At 43.1% G+C, this 21,035-nt stretch overlaps 1 protein-coding gene across 1 annotated transcript in view; it reads right to left on the reverse strand.

Moving 5' to 3' along the window:
• Nucleotides 1–21,035, reverse strand: part of KDM2B (lysine demethylase 2B) — a 106,655-nt gene that overhangs the window by 30,270 nt on the left and 55,350 nt on the right. Inside the window, exons 10-11 of the mRNA XM_082293766.1 lie at nucleotides 15,747–16,201; nucleotides 8,882–8,968 (exon numbers count right to left, since the gene is read on the reverse strand). Coding sequence (XP_082149892.1) covers nucleotides 8,882–8,968; nucleotides 15,747–16,201 — 542 coding nt within the window. The remainder of the gene's footprint in view (nucleotides 1–8,881; nucleotides 8,969–15,746; nucleotides 16,202–21,035) is intronic.

Genomic DNA, 21,035 nt, shown 5'->3' on the forward strand with positions numbered 1-21,035 from the left:
GTTCTGAAAAGTGCACGCAGGATTAATGTCCATAATTGCACGGCCTGTACTGTGGAATGACAAACGCCTTTCCCGCCGCTCTGCCAATGTGCTTCGATCCAGAAACAAAACTATTAACTTTCAGATACCTAACTCAAAGCATGGATTGTTTTGATGTCAGGGTGCTGGAGAGCACAAGGATGCTGGAATTCTTAAACCAGGTTCAAACTTAGCATTTGGTCTGGTTTTGTTGGCCAGCTCAGCAGTGAATGTAGGCCAAGCTCCTGATGATAAAATCTAAGATCTGTCAACTCATTTCACATACATTATCTAAGGAAAAGGTCTTAAGACTACAGCAGTTTTCATCAGCACTTTTACTGTTATGAAATAAAGAGAAAGCTTCTGTCTTGAAAAATGGCAGTCAAGGCGTAGTTGGGAAAAATTCGTATTACTGAATATTCGTGTCTATGGTAGAAGAATGACAATGGGGAGGAATACATAAATCTTCTCGTGTGATACCTGGACTCAACAGTTGGAAAACAGAGATGTCTCTTCATTTTTTCCCAATCCATTTAGATTTCTAGTCAGAGTCAAAATGGCTCTAATTTACCTGTTTGATGTATTAATCACATAAAGGCATTGGTCAGATTTCAAAGCAAGTGGCTGAGTGTTGATAAGAAGTAAAAATATTAAGTCAAAGATGGAAGATTAAGAAGGTGCTCATTCAAGTCCTTGCTATTTATAATTACTCCCTGAAGGGACACAATATTTCAAGTACAGCCTCTTGAGGTGAGAAATAATCTGTCAAGTCACCAGGCAAAGGTTTTAGAAAAATACTGAAGCAAAAAGCAGTGAAGCTCTTTCGTAGAGTCACAGAGTGGGTTGGGTTGGAAGGGACCTTCAAGACCATGTAGCTCCAGCCTCCCATGGCACGTTACATATGATACACGTACACCAAACCCTGGGACTCCTCGGGTCTCCACCGAGCTTCTGCACAAATGAATTTGTCTGGAGGACTAATGTGTGTAAGAGACTGAAACAGTGCTCAGAAAAATAAACAGGTCAGGCAAGGAGCTGCCTTCCTGGGCAGCACTGCCCCGGGAAAGCAGAGGCTTGACAGGAACTCCCAGTAGCTTCAACAGCTTTTACTCCTTTGCACAGTACCCCAAGAAGCCTTTGGTTCTGGTGCATCAGGTTTTTTTCCTGCCTCCAAGTGTACTTAGAAGGGGAAGGCCTTAGTTTCGTATGTGTACAGCTACTGTGGGAAGTCCCCTAAAAAACAATATCCCCCAAACCTCAACTATGTGGTTTTGTGTCTTAATAAATTTGTCAGGAGCCAGAACTGGGGTATTTTTCTTGAATACATTTCAGCTCTCTCCTACCACATGGCATCTACTATCATACAGTGTAAAAGAACACAAATTATTCAAAATTATTTAAATCACTGATTCCAATCACAATTTAAATCAGTAAAGAGAAAAACAAATTTAAATTGATTTAAATCCTCATTTTCTTTTGTACTTGTGTTATTTTCTGGGAGAAAAGTAATTATTAGCATCTGATAACTATGAAGAAATGTCTGATTTGCAGTAGATTATGAACTTTATAATCAGGACTTTTTATCAACAAAAAGGATTCACAATACACACATATTTGTATATGCAAATCTCCTTGCAGACTACTGGCATTTAAAATTGTTGTTGACACCAAACAGAGTTCAGGCTCTGCTGTGTGGGATCACTTCAAACACCTTTAAGCTGGTGCCTGGCAAGAATGAAATGTGACAGTTTAAATCTCCTTTTTGCTCCTGCGCCACTTGGAATGACTGATGGAAAACTTATTTGAATCTCAAGCAGAAAAATACACCATACAACAACTCACCCAGAATCTCAACCAGAAAATAGATCATACAACAATTTACACAGGATTATTTTGCTGTATTATCTACCTTTTTTTATCCTTCCCAGATTTTTTCTAACACTAGATAGACTCAATTTTCACTTTAATTCTTAAGTGCTTGTTTTTAATTGTCAATATGTGCTTTCTAATACATTTGTATTCCCACAGGAAGCACCCTGAGTAGATCTCCAAGGACTGGCCTGTCTTAGGGAATCTGGCAGAGTTTTCCCACTGCTGCTACATGGAATGTTGCTTTCCTGGTGGTAGCCCCCGGGCAGGCTCCTGAAGCTGATGCTGGTTTGATGTTGTGCCATTTCTACGTGCTCAGATCTGTTTCAGACACACCACTCTGGTTAAAACACTGATTGCTGTAACGAGTCCCTCACTGCTCCTGCTTCTCTGGGTGGAGCTGGCCCAGCGATAGCTATGGCAGGAATTCTTCGTAAGCAAGCAAGTAAAAACTGGAAGCACTTATTCAAAGGTTTTCAGGAATGTTCTTTGTCCACCTCACACCTCTCCCCCTGAACTGAAAAATAATCTGATGTAAAACAATGCTCAACACTTCTGAAAAATCACATTGGTTTCAAGTTAATCAAAACACTCCATTTAATGCTTTACCCCCTAATTTTTGCTTACAATTAAATTTATTGTGTCCACTGATTCTTAGTCCATTTACTTACTATTTCTTAGGTTTGATCCAATGCATAATGTCACATAAAACTGGATCCATAAATAAAGGAGCTATGTTACTAAAAACTAGTGGATTTTCTTCTCTTCCCAGCACTTTTAAGGTGAAACACCAAAAAGAGGGGAAAAGGTACTGTGCAGGAAATGGCAGCAGACACGTGAAAGTACATAGGGACATCGATAGGGTCCAGATCTGGAGATGGTGGCTAATCCCACTGCCTTTTATTATTTAAAATACAGGTTCATTCTAAAAATCTACCACCCATTTCACAACAGCTGTCTGCTGTTCTTCTTGTGTGCTCTTTGGTTCAGACTGTGAACAATGATCAGAAATCTTATTTCCAGCCTAAATCTATTTATAGTATGTTTATAGTCACTTCATCCCATGCCAACATTGTCCATTAGCTTAAATAACTCTTTTCTGCCCCGATGATTATACTCCCTGAAGTCCTTACACAACAATCATCTCCCCCTTCAACTCTGCTGGGCCATGCTGAACCATCTGTCCTGCCAGTCCCTTCTCTCAAACATCACATCTTGAATATATGTGATACATTCACCCTCACCTCAAAACTACCTATAATGAAACTAGAATTAAAAAAAAAGCTCAAATATATGTTTTTTGTACCAGAAAAGGCTGAACTGACTTGTGATTTTCAACTTCAAAATAGGGAAAAAAATACTGAAAGTAATGGGGACAGAAGAAAATCCTTGACAGCAGAGGTGAACAGAGACCTCATTCAAATTTCCCAGAATGCACCATACAGAGGGCATGAAGTGTATTTATGATATTAAAGGACAGATCTGAAACAACATAAGGAAGTACTTATCTACACAGAGCTTTATTAAACCGCAGGGGACACTGGCACAGGATGCTGAGGAGATCAAAAAGATCAACAGGTTCCACAAATTATTAGGTAAATTCACAGAGGGAAAAAACTTCTACCAGGGGACACTAAGCAGAAAAGATGAAGATACAATCTTCCATCTTAACAGGGAAGATAAGCAGAGGGAACCTCTGTATTTCTGCTTTGTTCCTATGACTCCTTTAATAGCGGTGACGGCACCACCAGGAACAGGACAGTGCTACAAGGACTGTGTGCTGGTGGAACATGACTTTCCTCAGCCACAGGAATCAGCCTTTTGCTCTGCCTCTCACAGATTAGTTCATATGAGTTAATCCTTCTTTTTCAGATCCATGGATGTATCTGTAGAATTCTGCAAAAGTAAAAATAATGGGGTACAAACTGAACTGCTGTAGGACAGAACTCACTAATGACAGAAATCAGATGCTGCCATCCCAGAAGGTTTCTTTCAATGCGATGCCCACCCATGACCATCCCAACCCAAAACAGCAACAGCAAAAAAACCAGCCTGAGGGAGGCCTTTCTTATTTTTTTTCAATGATCACTTTTTCTTCCTGGTTCTCATGCCCTGGTACAGAGCTATGAACATTATTTGCATTGCCAATTGCAGGGAAACTTGTGTTTAAAAAACCCAGTAATCCAATCAAAGTTTCAGTTTGTGGCCTTTAGTAATTAATAGTATTCCTTATTATACTTCTCAGCTATCTTCTTTTAAAATCAACAGGTAAAAATTACATGGAGAAAGAACATGAACAGGCATCAGAGAAACAGCCATGTATTGCAGCACTGTTAACCAGCTACTGAAAATTACAGCTCCATCTCCTGCTCACAGCCAGACCTAAATATATTTGGACACTCGCTCTCATTGCAAATGCAGTGGCTTTAGTTTTGTGCCAGGTAAGAGAGATGAAAATCCAGCTCCCAGTCTGCATTTCTAACTCTTCACAGAACAGGAGAGTCCAAACATATTTTAGTTCTTTATAGCTGCTCTTCATAGACAACTAAAGATCTTTATCACGATAAAAACAGAAGGCACTGCCACAGAGTGTAATTGCATGCTGCTGGAGTTGACTGTTTTCTTCCAGAAATAGGAAATGGTTCAAAAAATGTGGTTTCTGCTTGAGCCATATTCTGAGTTCCTTAAATAAAATACTATCCCTAATTCCTGTGCAGATAAATGGGAACTCTGGTACTGTAGGGGTGAGCAGCTCATGGGAATGGGTTTCAAGACTGGGCTTGGCAGTCACCAGCTTCCTGCACCAGTGACCAGCCATGAGTTGCTGCAGTGGAAAATCAGGTATAGGCCCTGCTCTCTGTTCACACCACCCAAAAGTTCATGTCCCAGGGATGGGGTAGAAGTTAGTTGGGATGATTTCTTGCTTCTCTTTAGTTGCTGAAGAACCCAGCATTTGAAGGCACGCCTATGGAGCTCTCCCCTTCGGACAGCATCGCATAGCAGGATTCAGTCAAAGGGTGCACTTGATGATCCTGGAGGCCTTTGCCAACCTTAATGATCCATGATTGCGACCCCCCAGACAACACTGAGCCCTGCACCAAGTGAGGAGAGGCCACTGCTGCACAGCCCCCGGCACAGGAAGGGGATGGGGGCTGCACATTCACAGCTGCATCCGCACCAGCAGCCAGTGGGAAACGTCCTGCCTGAAGGTACATGAACTGTCAGTCAGCCATCAGGACAAGCAGGTTTCAAATATCCACTCAGTCCCACATTCCTGATTCCTTCCACAGGCCTAAATTAGGATTGTTGTAAATATCCTAAGACCCCTGGCACTGGACTGTTTTCTCTTACTTTACAGCTAGAAGAAAAAGACAGATTCTTGCTTCTTCTGAAATAGAGTTACCAAAGGGGAAAAAATAAAAAGGTGCCTAAAGGAGAGTAATTATTGTGCTAAATAATTACCAGTAAATTATAAGAAGTACAAGCGACTCAAAATAGCTCCATAAAGATGAGTAAATATGATCTGAAGAGGTGCCTATGAATCACACTTCATCTCTCTTATTACCACAAAATAATAATGGTTCGTACATTTTACTACAAAACTTTCTGCTGAACATGCCAGATATCTTTATAAACATTAATTTCACCTCCCAGCCTCCCAGATGGGAAGCCCCATCTCCCCCCGGAAAAGCTCAGGGAGCAGGAATGTGCCATTCACCTCACACGACACAAGGTGCTGCAGCAGAGCTGGGAACAGGCACAGACCCCGGCCTCCCATTTTGTGCACTAACCACAAGATCATCAAATGTCACCCAGCTATTCCATCTCCTCACTAAACTATTGCTGATTATTACTTCTTTCTTTTCCCAGCAAGTCATTTTCTTCGTCAGGGAACTGCAGTGTGCCTGGCAGCCCCAAATGCCTTTGGAAAAGGTGGACAGAGCGATGCGGAACTGCGGGGCCACAACACAGGGACGGGTCTTCCCTGTACTTGGTTAAATGTCCTCCCCATTGCACCTCATCCTCTGTCAAGTGGGATTTGAGGTGAATGAACACATTTCTTCCCTAAACCCCAGCACAGGCTTCAAGCAGCCATTCTGCAGCTCTGTGCACACTGCTCACGTCACACTCAAAACACGTAAAAGAAACTGACTCCGTCTTAAAGGGAAATATTATTTGCTGCTTCAAAAATCATTCAGGTTATCAAAGGCATGTTCTTTCAAAGGCAAGTCAATGTAACCAAGCTCGCCCTTCCCCAGCTTGGGTTACTTACACAGACACTCCCTGTCCCTCTTCCAAGGATCTCTGACTTCAGTCAGAGTTCTCTCCCTCTGCTCTTTGCTTTTCCCACTCCATCCCTTTTCAGTACTTGCTTCTCTCCTAATCCTGCTCTCTCGCCATTTCTAGTCTCCTCCCCTCCTTTCTTTACAGTCATTTCCATTTTCTTTGAAATGTTTTGGCATTTAATGCTGGCTTTATTCTTCCTTCTCCATCTGCTGCTCTTGTCTTTCTAAATCTCTTCTGGAGCCTTCTCTTGGGAGAAAGCAAGAGATGTACTCTGTTCCATGTACTACTACTTCTTTCTGGATTTCAGTTCCCTTCTTTTCATTTATGCCTTGGAATCAGACAACCCCCCTGTCCCAGGAAGCTGATACCAGCTACAACATCTCCTTACAGCCCCACAGTAGCTAGTACTGTGCTGTACTGGATCTCCTGCTCCCTTTGAACACAAGGATCTCAGGGAAAGCACTGGGAAATATCTGCCATTACTCCTATAAATACTCAAGAGCAGGACTGCAGAAAGTAAAATTACTGGTAGATTTTACTCCTCTGCCTTGTGCTCAGCATTTGTGGAATCTTCTGGCCATGAACACTTGCTCCACCAGCTACAATCCATTTTCCAAGGGAGTTCCCCCCTCCCTAAGGGTTTTTCTTCTCTGTAAAATGTTCTATTTCATTATCAGGGCTTACAGGGAACAAAGGCGAAATAACCAAGCTTAACTGCTAAAACTGCTTTTAGACAAATCTCCCCTATATTGTCTTTCCTACAGATTTTAATTTGGGACTCAAACGGCTCAGCTCTAAGATGTCTCTTCCCAGCCTGTTCACTTGGCCTCTGTTCCCAGGAAGGGGAGTAGCTGGAACGTGGAAGATGACAAGGACATTTGCCAATTAGAAGCACAACAACAAATTCCTCTTGGGAAATGTGCAGCCCTATCTGCATGTGTACCTTCGAACTAAAACATAAGACATAACAAAAACTGATCACAGATTAAGCAAAGCAGATATGAAGAGAATGGTGAAAGGATTTTTTCTGCTATCAATTTTTATTTCCAAACTTCAACCTAAAGTCTGACTTTCTGTAAAAGTTTTCCGTATATTTGTTATTAACTGACATGTTTGTTATTGTCATGCCAGTGGGAATGATGCCTTCTAAAAGTTTTTGCTTTCAGAAGGGCTGAAGGAAAATAAACACCTGAAAAAAAACCCTGCAAGCCAGCAAGATGGATTTTGCAAAAAAGGGTAAGATTTAAGTCACAAAAATTACAAATCCTTTACAGTTGCAGTTATGTTGCCAATACACAGAAATAAAATAGAAGAAATGAAGCATTTATCAAGGTTCCAAAATAAAGTCAACAAGAACATTAACAAATGCCAAAGCTTATAAAAGCCTCAAAGCACTCAGACCCTCCCTTCTCTCACAAGCTCAAAGGAGAATCAGTTGTTCCTTAGTTTTATTTTATATGTTTCACACACCACCTTTTCTCTGGTCACAGAGATTTTGCTTTATTCAAAGCCTAGAATATACCTGACCATGGAATGAGCAGCAGCCATCGAACCAGTGGAGTGGAGAATCCCACACCTATTTCTCAAGGTTTTCCACTGTTGTTTCTAAACAAATGCTTTAAACACAGCATATTCTCATGGATTTATTACAAGCTAAAAGGAAAACGTATTTAACAAGATACAATTCCTCTGAAATGTGCTGAGCCAAAACCCAAAAAGAAGCACAAGAGGGAACGTGATGTGCTCATCCTGCCCCACTCTCCTCTGGCAGTTCCATGTCTATGGTCTCCTCCTTCCCATCTGAAAGCAGCCAATTCTCATGGCTACATGTGCCATAACAAGTTCACCAGCACAAAAAGTGAGAACTGAGTGAATTATTTTCCCTGACAATTATTTGAAAGGAATCTACAATGGTAACAACGACAGATTTTCAGATCGAAGTCTGATTTAAGCTGACCGACCCCTTCAGCGTTTCTAAAGAAATAATGGATTATAAAACTAATTCAGTGAAAAATGAAAGTAAAAATAGAAGCGATGAGACATCTTCTAAATAAGCAAAGCTGCTTTTACAGCATGCTGAATAACTGGAGTGTGGTAAACATGCCACTGTTATAAATAACAACCAGCCTTTTGACATTGTTCTTTCGTTAATTATTTCAAATTCCTTATAAGCCTTAACAAAGCAAACCTCACGGTTCTCCTGCAAAGTGAAAAGAATTACTGCCATGTACAAGAGGAAAAATTAGGATATAAGGACAGAAATCAATGCTTCAAAGTTACAGGGGCACATTGTACAGAGCATTAAGGGAGTCTCATAGTGTAAGAGAAAAACCATCATCTAGTTCAGACGAGAGTGCTCCCTAAGTGACTGATTTGTAGCATTTACACATCATTTAATTTTACACAAAAGGCATCAAAATTTTTAGATTTAACCATAATTAGTAAACGATCAAGACATACCAAAGTTTTATACTGCTAAGTAAGGCCCAAACAAATTCTTTTTAAATGGAAACTCTAATGATTTCTCCCTGGCGAGGCACTTTCTTGTTCTGCTTCAAGACTTAATCACAAAACCATTGAAAGTAACATTTTGTGTTAAAAATGCTAGCAGCTGCCAACAGATTATACACAGCACTTTGTCAGATTATAGATAAATAAACACCAGACCAGGCACAACAATGGTTAGTAAGTAAATGTGTCTCATTACCTTTGTGGTCTTCTTGGGCCAGCTGACCACAGGGACACCCGAAATGGCAAGATTTTGGTCATCATCAGCGTGTTCCTTCAGTATGTTCTGTTGCAAATGAAAAGGCCTTTATTAACCAGAGAAACGTTTCTCCAATTGAAGAGTGCAGAGACCTACAGAAGACAACACTCTGCTCTGATGACAGAGTGACAAGACCTCTGCAAGTTACTTTTGCTTCCAGTTCCCACTGAAACTCTCGCACCTGTTAACATCCAAGATGTGAAACTTCTTGCAAAACAGGCAGCAAAATCAGCCATCAATCATCTCAAATGTTACAGAATTCTTTAATATTGGTGTGTCCAAGACTGGTGTCTTACCAGTATCACCTCTCTGCCTCAAACTCCAGGTCATTAAATCCCAACTGACCCCACAAGTGACCCCTTCTCTCCTAATCAAGGCTACGGAAGACCTGAGAAGCACCGAAGCTCTGCCCCTGTTATTTCAGCCATCACAGGGCATCAGGTGTGTAGTCTGGAGCAATGCTCAGAAGTCTGGTCATTCAGGTAAGCTAAGAATAAAAATGTACTCTGGAATCTTTCATCTTTTTGCACATGGCAATCCAAGAGCACCATCATTCCCACTGCCCTTCCTTCCCCTGTAGTTGGCAGAGCTGCTGGAATCTAGTTCCCTTTATGTGACCAGCTGAAGCATTCAGGCTCCTGAGTGTTCACTAGGAAAGGATCTGACTACGGACAGCATTAAAGGAAAAAGATTGATCTCCCCTCCCTTCCACCCCCACCAAACCCTTTCCTTTGATGCACTGTTCTAGAAATTTCGTGAGTGGGTTGCACAGGCTGACACAGCTTCCACCACTGTGAATCACTCCCATGACCAGTAACTCAACACAGAGGTGGTAAAACACTCAGTGATGGAGCTGGGAATAGTCCACACTCGCCTCCCATGACTCCCTACATGCTCACTAATTTAGCTACAAAGCTCTTCATTTGGAGTTCAGGTGGCTAAAAAGGAAGAAATGAAAACAAAAAAACAAGTCAAAAGGAGGATTCTGCTGTGCTGCTGAAAACTGAAGGCCAAATCACCATTAACAGGTTAAAGACCAAAAAAAAAAAAAAAGCTCCAATAGAACAAATGAGAACTGCAGGTTGGGAATTACCTCAACAGAATAGTAGGAGATGACCCCAGACAATGAAGTTCAGTGCTGCTGCTCCAAGTATATGAAAAAAGCTTAATTAGCCAACAACAGGCAGCAGGCTCTGTCAGTCCCCAGTGCAGCACTCTAGTAATTAGTAATTTCACACACTATACAAAAAGAGCTTAAAATACAGTAATTGTTTTAATAGGGAGTGCACTTGGAATTCATCTGTAATCATCCAACTAAAGCCCGGAGTGTGATGGCATGTTCCAGTCCCCAGGAGCCCGAGTTTGGATGAGTGTCCCTGGGGCTGACTTTCTCCCTGGAGCTCAGACAACCTGTCACACTCAGCCCAATTCCCCAGCCTGCGCTTGAGTGAGAGCTGTGTTAGTAACAGACAGCACAGCCCCAGCACAGCACTGCTCCTTCAGACACCACCACACCAGCAAGGCTGGTGGTGATACTGGTTAGGCCGAAAGCAGTGCCAGTGACCAAAATGAGCGATACCAGTACAAGCCCAGTTTCATCAGCCGGGTGCTGTGGCTGCACTCAGGAGTTTGCAAAGGTGAGGAGTAAAACCCAGCTTGCCCCAACCTGGCTGTGATGCAGAGTCTATATTGTACCTGCTCGTCCAGTGCAACACCCAACAACTTTTACACAGGGACTAATCACTGGCAAATTAACTCTTGGCTGAGCTGAGGTGAAGTGAGCACCTCTTTTCTCATGTCCTTTTTATTTGGAGAGAGATCACTGCATTAACCGAGCTGTGACCACATTCTCAAAGTTCAGTCCTAAAAACTGAGAGCTCTTTTGTACTCTCATTGCAAAGCCAAAATTCTCCAGATCAAGGAGGCAGCTTGAGAGCCATAAACAAAGGACAAATTAATCCCTTTTTACTTTGCTACTCTTAGGTTTGAAAGCCTGTAAGGCAGAAAACCTTAACATTTCCACTAACGACTGTCAGAGACTCGGAGTTCAATGGAAAGCACAGTATATTCCAAGAACTTGGCAAGGTAATGAAGGTTTCTTGTTATCATATGTATCACGTGAAAATATTATCCAAGGAGAAATGTAAAACTATGGCAGCTTATCATCTGAGGCAGCTGAAAACAACGGCTGTCTGCGCAGCAGAGCCGCAGCACAGCCACAGTTGCGCTGACTGGAGCGTCAAGTGTCAGCTCACAACAGGCTGGGGGAGGCAGGGTTTTGTTCACCTGCTTAAAAACAAGAAAAATAGATAAAGAAAAGCCATGGGGCTCCAGTTAGAGGAACAACGTGATGCTCTTCCAGCACAAGGCGGCCCGATTCATTACACTTGAGGGCTGTGGTGACAACAGCAGGTATGAAGGGAAGAAGCTGATTAACTATGTAAGAATTCAGCTTAGCCATTAATTTCAAAGGCACAGCAAGGAACGACTCCCCTGAAATGCATTCAGTAGAGGGAGGTTTTTTCTGTCATCAGAATGAAAAGGGGGTAAGATTTCTTGGCAAGAAAAAGTAAGAACATATTTCAGTAGATATCATCTGTCTTGCACAAGAATCTTCTCCCGCTGCCAAGGAGTTGCAGATATTTGACAACCTCTGTTCTTCAAACCGAGTTTCTTCTGCTCTAATGGACTTCCACAGGCCCTTCTGAAGAAGGGCAGTGCTTTTGCTTTGAAGTGGGGAAGATCTGTGGCATTACTAAGAGGCAGATCTCACAATCCTGTTCCCCAACAGCAGCAGAGGAACTACCATCCTGCTGGTAACACACAGAAGTGCTATGTGCAGAAATCAGAAGCTGCACACAGGTGAGTATCCCTGGCAGTGTGTTTAAGGTGTGTGGGGCTGCACAATCAAAGGTCTGCTCAGCTTTACCTGCCCTGTGATATGGGGTGCAAACTGCACCAAGGAGTACGATGGTGACCTCTCTATTCTTTTCTTCATGCATAAACCCACCACGGCACTGCTGCAGCCAGCAGGGATTTAATTCCCTGTTTGGGCTGAGGGAAGAACTGACCTGCTCTCCAAGAAAGGCCTGTTCCACTCTGCAAATAAGCCTCCCTTGTGCTGCTGCACTCCATCGATCACAGTGATAAATGGGTGCTCAATCTGCAGAGGCAGCAGTTGGCACTTCTGGATTGCTGTGTCCCCACCAGACAGGCACAGTTAGTTTGGAGCTTAGATGATGTGTAAGGAATTTACACTGGCTTAGTTTACTTTTCAGTCTCCCTTCTCATAAGGAAAATAAATTACTTTAGTTCAGACAGTCTCACCTACTTGACATTAAATAGCTGTATATAGCTGTGGTTGTATTTACCACTAAGAGCAGTAATCCAGTCACCCATCCTATACTGTGCTCTTGCTCAGCTGGGAAAGCATGGATTCTTTGTGAGCTACCTCGATTAGTTCTGTGAAACTTCACATCACTGAATAAAATGGTTTCCTTTCTCCAGTTTAACTATCCATATCCTGTTTTCTGAAAACATTAATTATCTTCCTGAAGCACAAAGACAGACCTGAATGTCATACAAAAAAAGTTCCTGAGTGTATTTCATTAAGAAATAAAAGTGCTACAATAAATGCTGATTTATTTGCTTCAGGAAGAAACTTGTTTAAGACTTTGCAAGCAGAGCAAGAGCTTTCAGACTTTGTCAGAGCATGTTCTTGCTATGCATTTGTTAAAAATAACTCTCAAATGGGTGCACTAAAAGGATACTTCTAATAGGATGCATTATTAATAGATCACATGCCCGAAAGTTGGGTTGCCCATGAAATAAACCTTGTTAATACAGCCAAATACAGTCACAGCATGGGTCATTTGCATGGCTTGTGAAGGATTCCTGCCTCCATTCAGTCACACAGCTGACTGGTGCTCTGAGTATTCATCAGGGTGAGGTAAAGGGGCCAGGCCTCTGCTCACTCCACTGCTGATGCTATCAGCAACACCCCCACGTTATTATCTGTACAGGTTGGAAAACTAGCAGCAAAGTAAAAGGGAACATGATTCAGTGGTCAAGGAGATAAATACCATTCCGGAAAATGGACTGTATTTCTTCCTCTGCCCTTATGTCTCTATGTGGTACAGGGCAAATCTTTTAAGTGGAGTTTCCACAGGCTGTCATGAATTGTGTGCTCCTGCTCTTCCTCATGCCTGGCTTGGGATCTGGGTGCTAGAGATCAGAACTCCTGCTCTGCAGAAATGTTAAGCCACTACAGTTTCAATAGAATTAAATTCATCTTTTGCACTTATCATTGTTAAATACACTAACTGTTCTGTGGCACATAAAACCAGCATCCAAAATTACTTTTATCTTAATCTCTCTGCACCCCAGTTCCCTGTGGTAACGACAGCTCATCCATTACCATGTGTGCAGCACAGGGTGAGGATCCCTGGGAACATTCATTCACCCTGTTCAGCTGAGAGGCTGAACATCAGTACCTGATGGAATAGCAAGGATGGAACAGCTGCATCCTTACACCACAGAACACAGGGATCCTGCAAGGACCATTATGCTGGACGCATGCTCAGAGGACTAAAATCTGTCACTTGGCAACTCCTCCCTCAGCACGCTCCATCCTTTGAAGGTAAAAGCTCTAAACACACACACTTGGGTTTGATTATTTTTTTTTTTGAAGCTGAATAAACTGAATAAAACAAACCTCATGCTCTGAGGAGATCAGATGCTTTGGCTCCACTGCACTGCTCTCTACCACATCAACGAACACAGTGGCAGAAAGGAGTGATGGGCTGTTGCATCCAGGGTCCCAGAAGCAGATGGGAATGGGACACACTTTGTCAGGGGCTGCCTGTGACAATTTGCTGATGAGACAAGAAAGGGCCTGTGCTGGGAATCCTGGACTCCCCTCCTGACCTGGGAGGAAATGTACTCAACTGCCCCAAACTGCCCCCATTCCTTCAGAGCACCTGGGAAGTGGATTGTGCAACCACAGGGAGTTATGGACGAAGATGGCTGTATGGGCTTTAATTAATTTACTCTGCCATACTGACTCCCACTCTCTGGAAACTGGGGGCTGGCTTATACGTGGGCCAATATTGTAAAAAAGATGGGTGAGAAAGTTCTTTAGTAGTTCTTTAGACACTGTTCAAGAAGATGTTTGAGTTAACATGGTTTTGAAAAGGTCTCACTCTGGCTAATCAGTCACAGACTGGCCAAACATCCAGAGGTGATTCCAGAAAAGAACAATCCTGCAGCGTGTCTGATGTTTAGATGTGGTCATGGGCTCTTTAACCAGCAGGGAACCATCAGTATCCAGATGTTGGGCTACATCCTGATGGTTACAGTGTGTGCTGGCAAGGACAGAAAGTTTAGAAGCAGGCAGTTTTCAGAGGCGATGGAACATCAAGCTGCACACAATAAACTGGCAGGTGCTCACTTAATACCAGTTACAGCACAGTATCACCAAAAAGGTGCTATTGGCCTTTTTTAAAAATGTCCATTTGTAGTTCTCCATCTCTGTAGTCAATGCATCCACTGCTCTGGAGAGGAATAAGAAAACAGATACTCCCACACTGAGCTTTAAGCCAGATTCACATATGGTACCGTGTTCTGGGGAGATGTCTCACAGCACTCTGGAGTATGTCATCAAAAGAGGGAGCAGAATCCCACTCGGAACATCTGCACCAGCCATTATATGTTGCACCCCTTTCTGGATTTTTAAGTGAAAATTACTCTGTGCATCAAGCTTGGAAAAGTAACATGACCATTCTTTCTGCTTCACCACAAATTCAACTCCTGGTCTTGAGGCTTCATTTTGATTTCTGATTAGAAGATGACTGATCCCAGAGCAAGCTCGTGAATCTACATCCACAACTTTGAGCAGGTGTGTCCACTTCCATGTACAAAGTGGCTGATTTTGCAAGAAGAGGATTTTTGAGCTCTTGTGGTTTACCAGAACGAGTGCAGTGTATCACACTTCTGAGCTCCAAGATCAGGGAATATGGTTCCACTGCACATTGCACATGTTCAGCCTTCTTTAGCTGGCTTTGAAGCCTTTCTAAGCAGCTGTTGCACCACTTGCACTAAGAAAGTACAGGCTCTCTCCCCATTTACCATATAAACATGTGTTTTTCCCCTCAGATTGTGCCTTACAGAGCTCTTGTGTATAGAAAATACATAACTGAAGACCCATACTGTTCACAGACTGAAAATCCACACAGAAGTTGTGTCACTAGTGAGCACTCACTCCTCACACCATCTCCAAAACCAATATATTGTACCAGTGGAGAATAATTATCAACCTATAGAGGGCAATGGAGGAAAGGGAAATGAAAAAGGTGAAAGAAAAAAAAAGCAACTGGAAGTGTTAGACAATCTATCTTCTGAGCTGCAATCACGTATTTACATTTTGTATGTGTCAGCTAATGAGGTGTACACCAGGGAGATACGAGACCAAAAAGGGCTGATTAAGACTATAAATATAAACAGACTTTTTGAGGTACAATATTTACATGTGGAACATAGTAAGTGCTGAATTATGAGAGGATATAAACTTTTGGCCACTACTGTGACAGTCAGAAAGGACTGTGTCACTTAAATCTGGCTGCAAACAGGAACCAGAGACAGCTTTGGTTCAAGGAATCATTTCCCTGTCTGTGGCAGAGCAGCCTGACATGAGCTGGTCACCACACACAAGCTGCCACCCCTCTGCAGAACTTTGCTTTCTGCTTTCCTGCTGACTTCTGTGCCCACAGAGCAGAGTTTGTGTGGATCAGCAAGTTATCACACCCACCTTCATGTCCTCCAGGAGAGCCTGTGGGTCTTCAATGCCTTCTGGAACACACTTCTTGTTCTCTGGGAGAGATTCAAGCTTTTCCACCAGGGCTTTTAAACCTTTCAGTTCAAATTCTGTGAGGTGAGTCCATTTGGTTGAAACTTCTGTAGCTGGAGACCCCGTGGGTGTTTTGGGATAGTCCGTCGGGGTTGTTGATTTTACGCTGTCATCTGACTCATTAGACAAAGTTCTTTTTAGGTACCTCATTACTGTGGCTTTTTGTTTCCTCCCTGCAGCCTCCTTCCCTTCCGAGTGCGTGCTGTTGGGTGAGGAGGAGCCATCCACCAAGGATCTGGAGTTCTTATCTACGCTGTCATCCTTCTCCTCCTGGAGATGGGCATCACAAGATTCTTCATCCATGTCTAACCACGAATCTGATGAGTAGCTGTCTGTGCTGCGTTTTCTTTTTGCATCTGAAAGTTAGAAAAAGAATGCTGAATTTTTACCCACTGTAACCTCACAGCTGAAGCACTTCTGTACCACTGGGGCCAGGTGCTGCCTATTTCAAAGCGCACTGGAGAATGGTTTAGTGAGTATGTGACAGGAATGGGCTTTATTCAGCTGATTTTTAATTTTTTTTCTTTGAGGGGGGCGCTTGTTTGTCTGTTTTAATGCTGGTTTTCATTAACATCTACTCAGTTCAAATGACTGGGAAACATTTAGGGAAAAATTATGCTTTCTTCAAAGCTTCAGTCCTCTATGCCTTCAATTAGGAGTAGGCAGAGCTCTTAAGTCACACACAATTAATTTTCCCACAAATCCGAAAAAGACCAGATTCGGCAGCTTTACAGCTTTAAGAGGAGAGTTAGCACAGAAGGAGGAGGGGGAAATGATGAGAGAAAGCACGTTAAAATGCTGTACATCATCATTCTTCCAGGAACCCTGCACAGCACAAAATCAACTCCTCAATACTTTTCCTCTCTGCAAGCAACTAACTGTTGATAAAACAAGAATCCCCAGTTGTTAGTGCATGAATACTCATTGCTCTTCTGAGACAGAGGATTTCAATTGTGCTTATTTTACGACAACAAGACAAAACACACTGAGAAACACAGGGATAGTCACAGCTACATGCTACTGGTTTTCTTAATGCCATTCCCAATACATTCTAGGTACTTCTCAGGAAAATTTAAAGGCAAGTTTCTGAGTCTAAAGAACTATTAATCTTAGTTTCCCCCTAAGAGCCCCAGTTGTTACCCAACTCCGTGCAATCAAGCAGTGAAAGCAATGTAGGAAACCAGTGGCCATGGTTCCCTCAAGCACACATCTTTCCTTATTTATTAGACACAATTTCCCTTACTAAGTGAACAACATTGAATGCAGGCTAGCAACAGCAGGAATTTCTGTGGAAAATAAAGTTAACACTGGCAACACCCAGTTAAGTCAATGTGAATTTTATTACTGGCTGAAATGGGTATGAGATCAAGCTGCAAACAAAAACACACTGCGAAGGAAACAGAAGTCACACAGAAAAAGTGAGAGAACAATTAATGAAAAGTTCCTTTCACAGCTTCCATGCTTTGCAGTGCAGTAGATTTGGATTAGGACACTATGAACCATGCTTAAGGAAGGATTAAATGGACATTAATGAGAAAGCTCAGCATCCGGTTGTTAAACAGGGAGGTTGAAAACAAATGCTGGAGCCCAGTTCCAAGCTGTAGAATTCCTCCTGATCACAGAGAAGCTCCTTGTCTCGTGCACAGTCTGTACCATCTTGTCACAAACACACTGGTCAGCTGGGTACCAGACATGCCACAGGCAGTGGCAGTGTCTGAGGGCAAGCTTGCTCAGCCCGCCTGGCTGCTCAGCTCCGCAGTTCCCAACAAAAACCCTGCAAGGCCAGGTCTGCTCTGTGTGTTACTGCCCCAGAGATACAAGTTGGTCACCTCACACTTCTCAGGGTAAGTGTGCTGCTGCTACAGGGTCTGCAAACATCCGGCATCTCTGTCCTGTCTACTCCTTCAGACAGGCTTGCATTTTTCCTCAAAACCAAAATGGCCATAAAATGACTCCTGAAAGGCAAGTTCAAGCTGAAATGCCTGTGAAAAGATGGCAGCCACAGAAAATACCAGCTATCAGCAAGGCAGGGTGCAGCCCAATCCAGCTCCATCCACAGGGCAGGGTAACTTCCTCCCTGCAACCCTCCAAAAATGCTTCATAGATTATTTTGTGTGCTGAGGTGGTGGCATCAGCACTCCAAAGCAGCTCCTCCTCTCTGCTCTGTGCTAATACACCCCCATACTTCTCTTAGAAAAATAAACAGGATTAGAAAATATCTTAACCAGAACATTTAAAACCCACTCAGTTATCCAACTTTTATTTCACACTGTTTTTTCCTTTGTCCACAGTAGCAAGCACACGTACCCACCTCAAAGGCTACATAATCAGCTTATGTCATTCTCCCATTTTACAACTGAGGAAACAGATGCTTGGGAGAAAGCACGATTTGCTCATTGTCACACATCAAATCTAGGGAAAAACCAGGAATCAGAATCCAGGCTCTCGGATCCAGGGCTGGAGCCCCTTCTCTGAGCCACACAGCCTTGGTGAGCTGTTTTACAACTGACTGAAGCACAAAGCCCAGCCTAGATGGGAGAAAATGCCAGGGATCTGGCATCAAACAGGAGAGGGTAAAAGCAGATACACATCCCTACGCTGCCAGGACAGCGTCATTAACAGAAAGTGGTATAAATCTGCACAAAGAAAATCGTGTTTCTGTCCTCCTATGCTGCAGCTCTGCAGAACAGGAACTAATGGCTGTAACTGGGGCAAATCACAAGCGTAAATAAGGCCTAAAGAAAACTAGGGAGATCATGTTATAGAGGTGTGAATAATTTACTCCAAGTAATGCTCTGGTGCGAGGAGGAAAAGCTTCCAAGAGAGATCTCCACTTTTTGTCTCTTGCTCTAATCTATGGAAACAAAAGGCAGGAGAGGAGTGGAGCACCAGAGCATACTGGGGGCCTATTCCCACGAGAAGCCAGCACACGGAGGGGGGCCAGCGATTCCGTTCTGCCAGCTGCCACCGCGTCCCTGCCACCGGCTGTCGGCACCAGGCCGCCCTGCTGTGCCAGCCACACCTGGGTATGGACAGGCAAACACAACTCACATCTAACCCCAAACAAACCACCACCAAAGCAGTGCCCTGCTCTCTGCATGCCGGGCAGTCACCTCATGCCTTGCCTGACTTTCCCCTTGGGCACAGAGCTTGCTGCTAACCTGGAGTGTACCAGGCTATTCTGGAGCACCAGGGGATTACAGTGCTGGTGCACCACCGGATTAAGAGCAGGCTGCTCTCAAAACACAACAACTGTCTGCTACTGCTGCTAATCTGGAAAAAAAAAAAAAAAAAAAAGCAGCCAAGGGAATCAATAATGGAAGGATAACTTCAAGGTGAGGGAGATTCAATTTTGTGTTTTCAAGTGTTTTGTTGTAATGCAACATGCCATGATTTTTATTTATTCATTTCAATGAAAACACTGTCTGACAGAGTTACTGTGCTGTGAGCTGAGGCCCTACATAAGCATAATCTGCATTTACTTTGTTGAGGAGTGCATTTTAAGCACTGTACTACCAGGGCTCCGCTGACTTGGAGGTTTCTGATTTATAAAGTCTCTCTGTGGGAAGCAGCTCCTGCTCAGCTCAGCTGTGTTTCTGAGTCAATGCACCAGTGAGTCCCAGGTCTGAACCCCAGTTTCAGAGGGGTTATCCAGTCTGGGCTCCCACACAACTTAGTGCAAAAAGACCTTCGTCCCCTTCATCTCAAAGCAAATAAAACCAGCTCATACAAACCATTCTGTGATCTAGCTCAGTGAAGAGGTGGAGCAGCACAGACTTGACCACAGGACAGAGCATTAGAAGTCTTTTCTTCTATAGCAGTTCACTTCCCTCTGGTTCTGGGCAGATCACTTAACTTTCCCCACAGTTACCCACTTGTACAAGAATAATTATACACAGTTTCTTTCCTTGCTGAAAAGCAGCTTGCTGTATTACAAAACTTAAAAGAAAGGGTTGGGGGTCAGGCATAATTATGAAACCCTTCTTAACTCTTTAGAACAGTCCAGTGTGTAGTGTCTACCTTGCCAACCCCAGCTCCCAACCCTGACACTGTGACTTGGGAGCAGCAGTTGCTATCAATCTGCTAAAGACAGCAATGACATTTTCATTAGCAGAAAAACCCTGAGCATACTGGAAATGTATCACTGCATGGAGCACCCCACACAGGAACCACTCAATATACTCAGGTACCTGTCTATCATAAGCAAATCTTTTCCATCCCCTGAGAAGGGGGGAAAAAAAGACATGGTTCCTTCACTGTGCCAGAGGGCATATTTTCAATATCCATCAGGCTTAACATACAGCTAGAGCCATCCTGTTAAAATTTTAGCAATGGGAATCTTCAAAGCTGCAGGCTACAGAGAAAGCACGTCTCTGATAGCCCAGGATCTTCTCCCAATTACTCTTTGTCAGCTCACTCTCAACATCCATATCTCACTGAAGGTCAACTGTAGTTGAAGACATCCAGTACAGACTCATTCATGATAAGAGTAAAAATAATGAAGACATATCCACCCTGAAAAACGGCGCATGTTCAAATCTAGTAGGAAACCCAAACAGGCTCCCTTCTGATTTCAGCTGGCAGGACAAATGTCCCAGTTGAGAGAGACAAACAGAAGAAAAAAGAAGAAGAGATTGTGTGCTTTTACAGCAGCCTGTGACTGCTGTCATGTCATCATTCCCCTGAGTGTTTGCCCTCCTGGGAGAGATCTGAGAAAGAACAGCCTCACACACTGCCTGGGAGGACACGGCCTGGAAATTCATTCTGGGCCTGCAGCATGGGGGAGGAAGACACAGCCATCATCTTCCACCTCATTTAGAGCTGGACTCACATTTTTATTTAGGGAGTGGGAAGACTCCAGGTTTCAGCCATGCCTCCACAGAGGTGGGGTTTTTTCCTGTCTGAAGTTTTGTGAGTGGAGACATTTAGAAAACAGAAATACAAAGAACAATATAAATTGCTACACCAGCACACAAGTATTGGGACAGAGGTATCTCAACACAATCACACAAATACACTTTCATGAATAGACAGTGTCTTGAAAGTCACTCTGAATTTAACAACCTTCATGTCAAAGCAAATAAATACTATAACACAGTATGAAAAGTCGAATGACATTCTTAAAATCCATATGCTGATGAACTCAGTTTTCTGTCTTCTCCAAAGATGCTCTTTATCAACACAGTAATT

The sequence above is a fragment of the Coloeus monedula genome (assembly GCF_965178545.1).
Source record: "Coloeus monedula genome assembly, chromosome: 18".
In the NCBI taxonomy this organism is placed as follows: domain Eukaryota; kingdom Metazoa; phylum Chordata; class Aves; order Passeriformes; family Corvidae; genus Coloeus; species Coloeus monedula.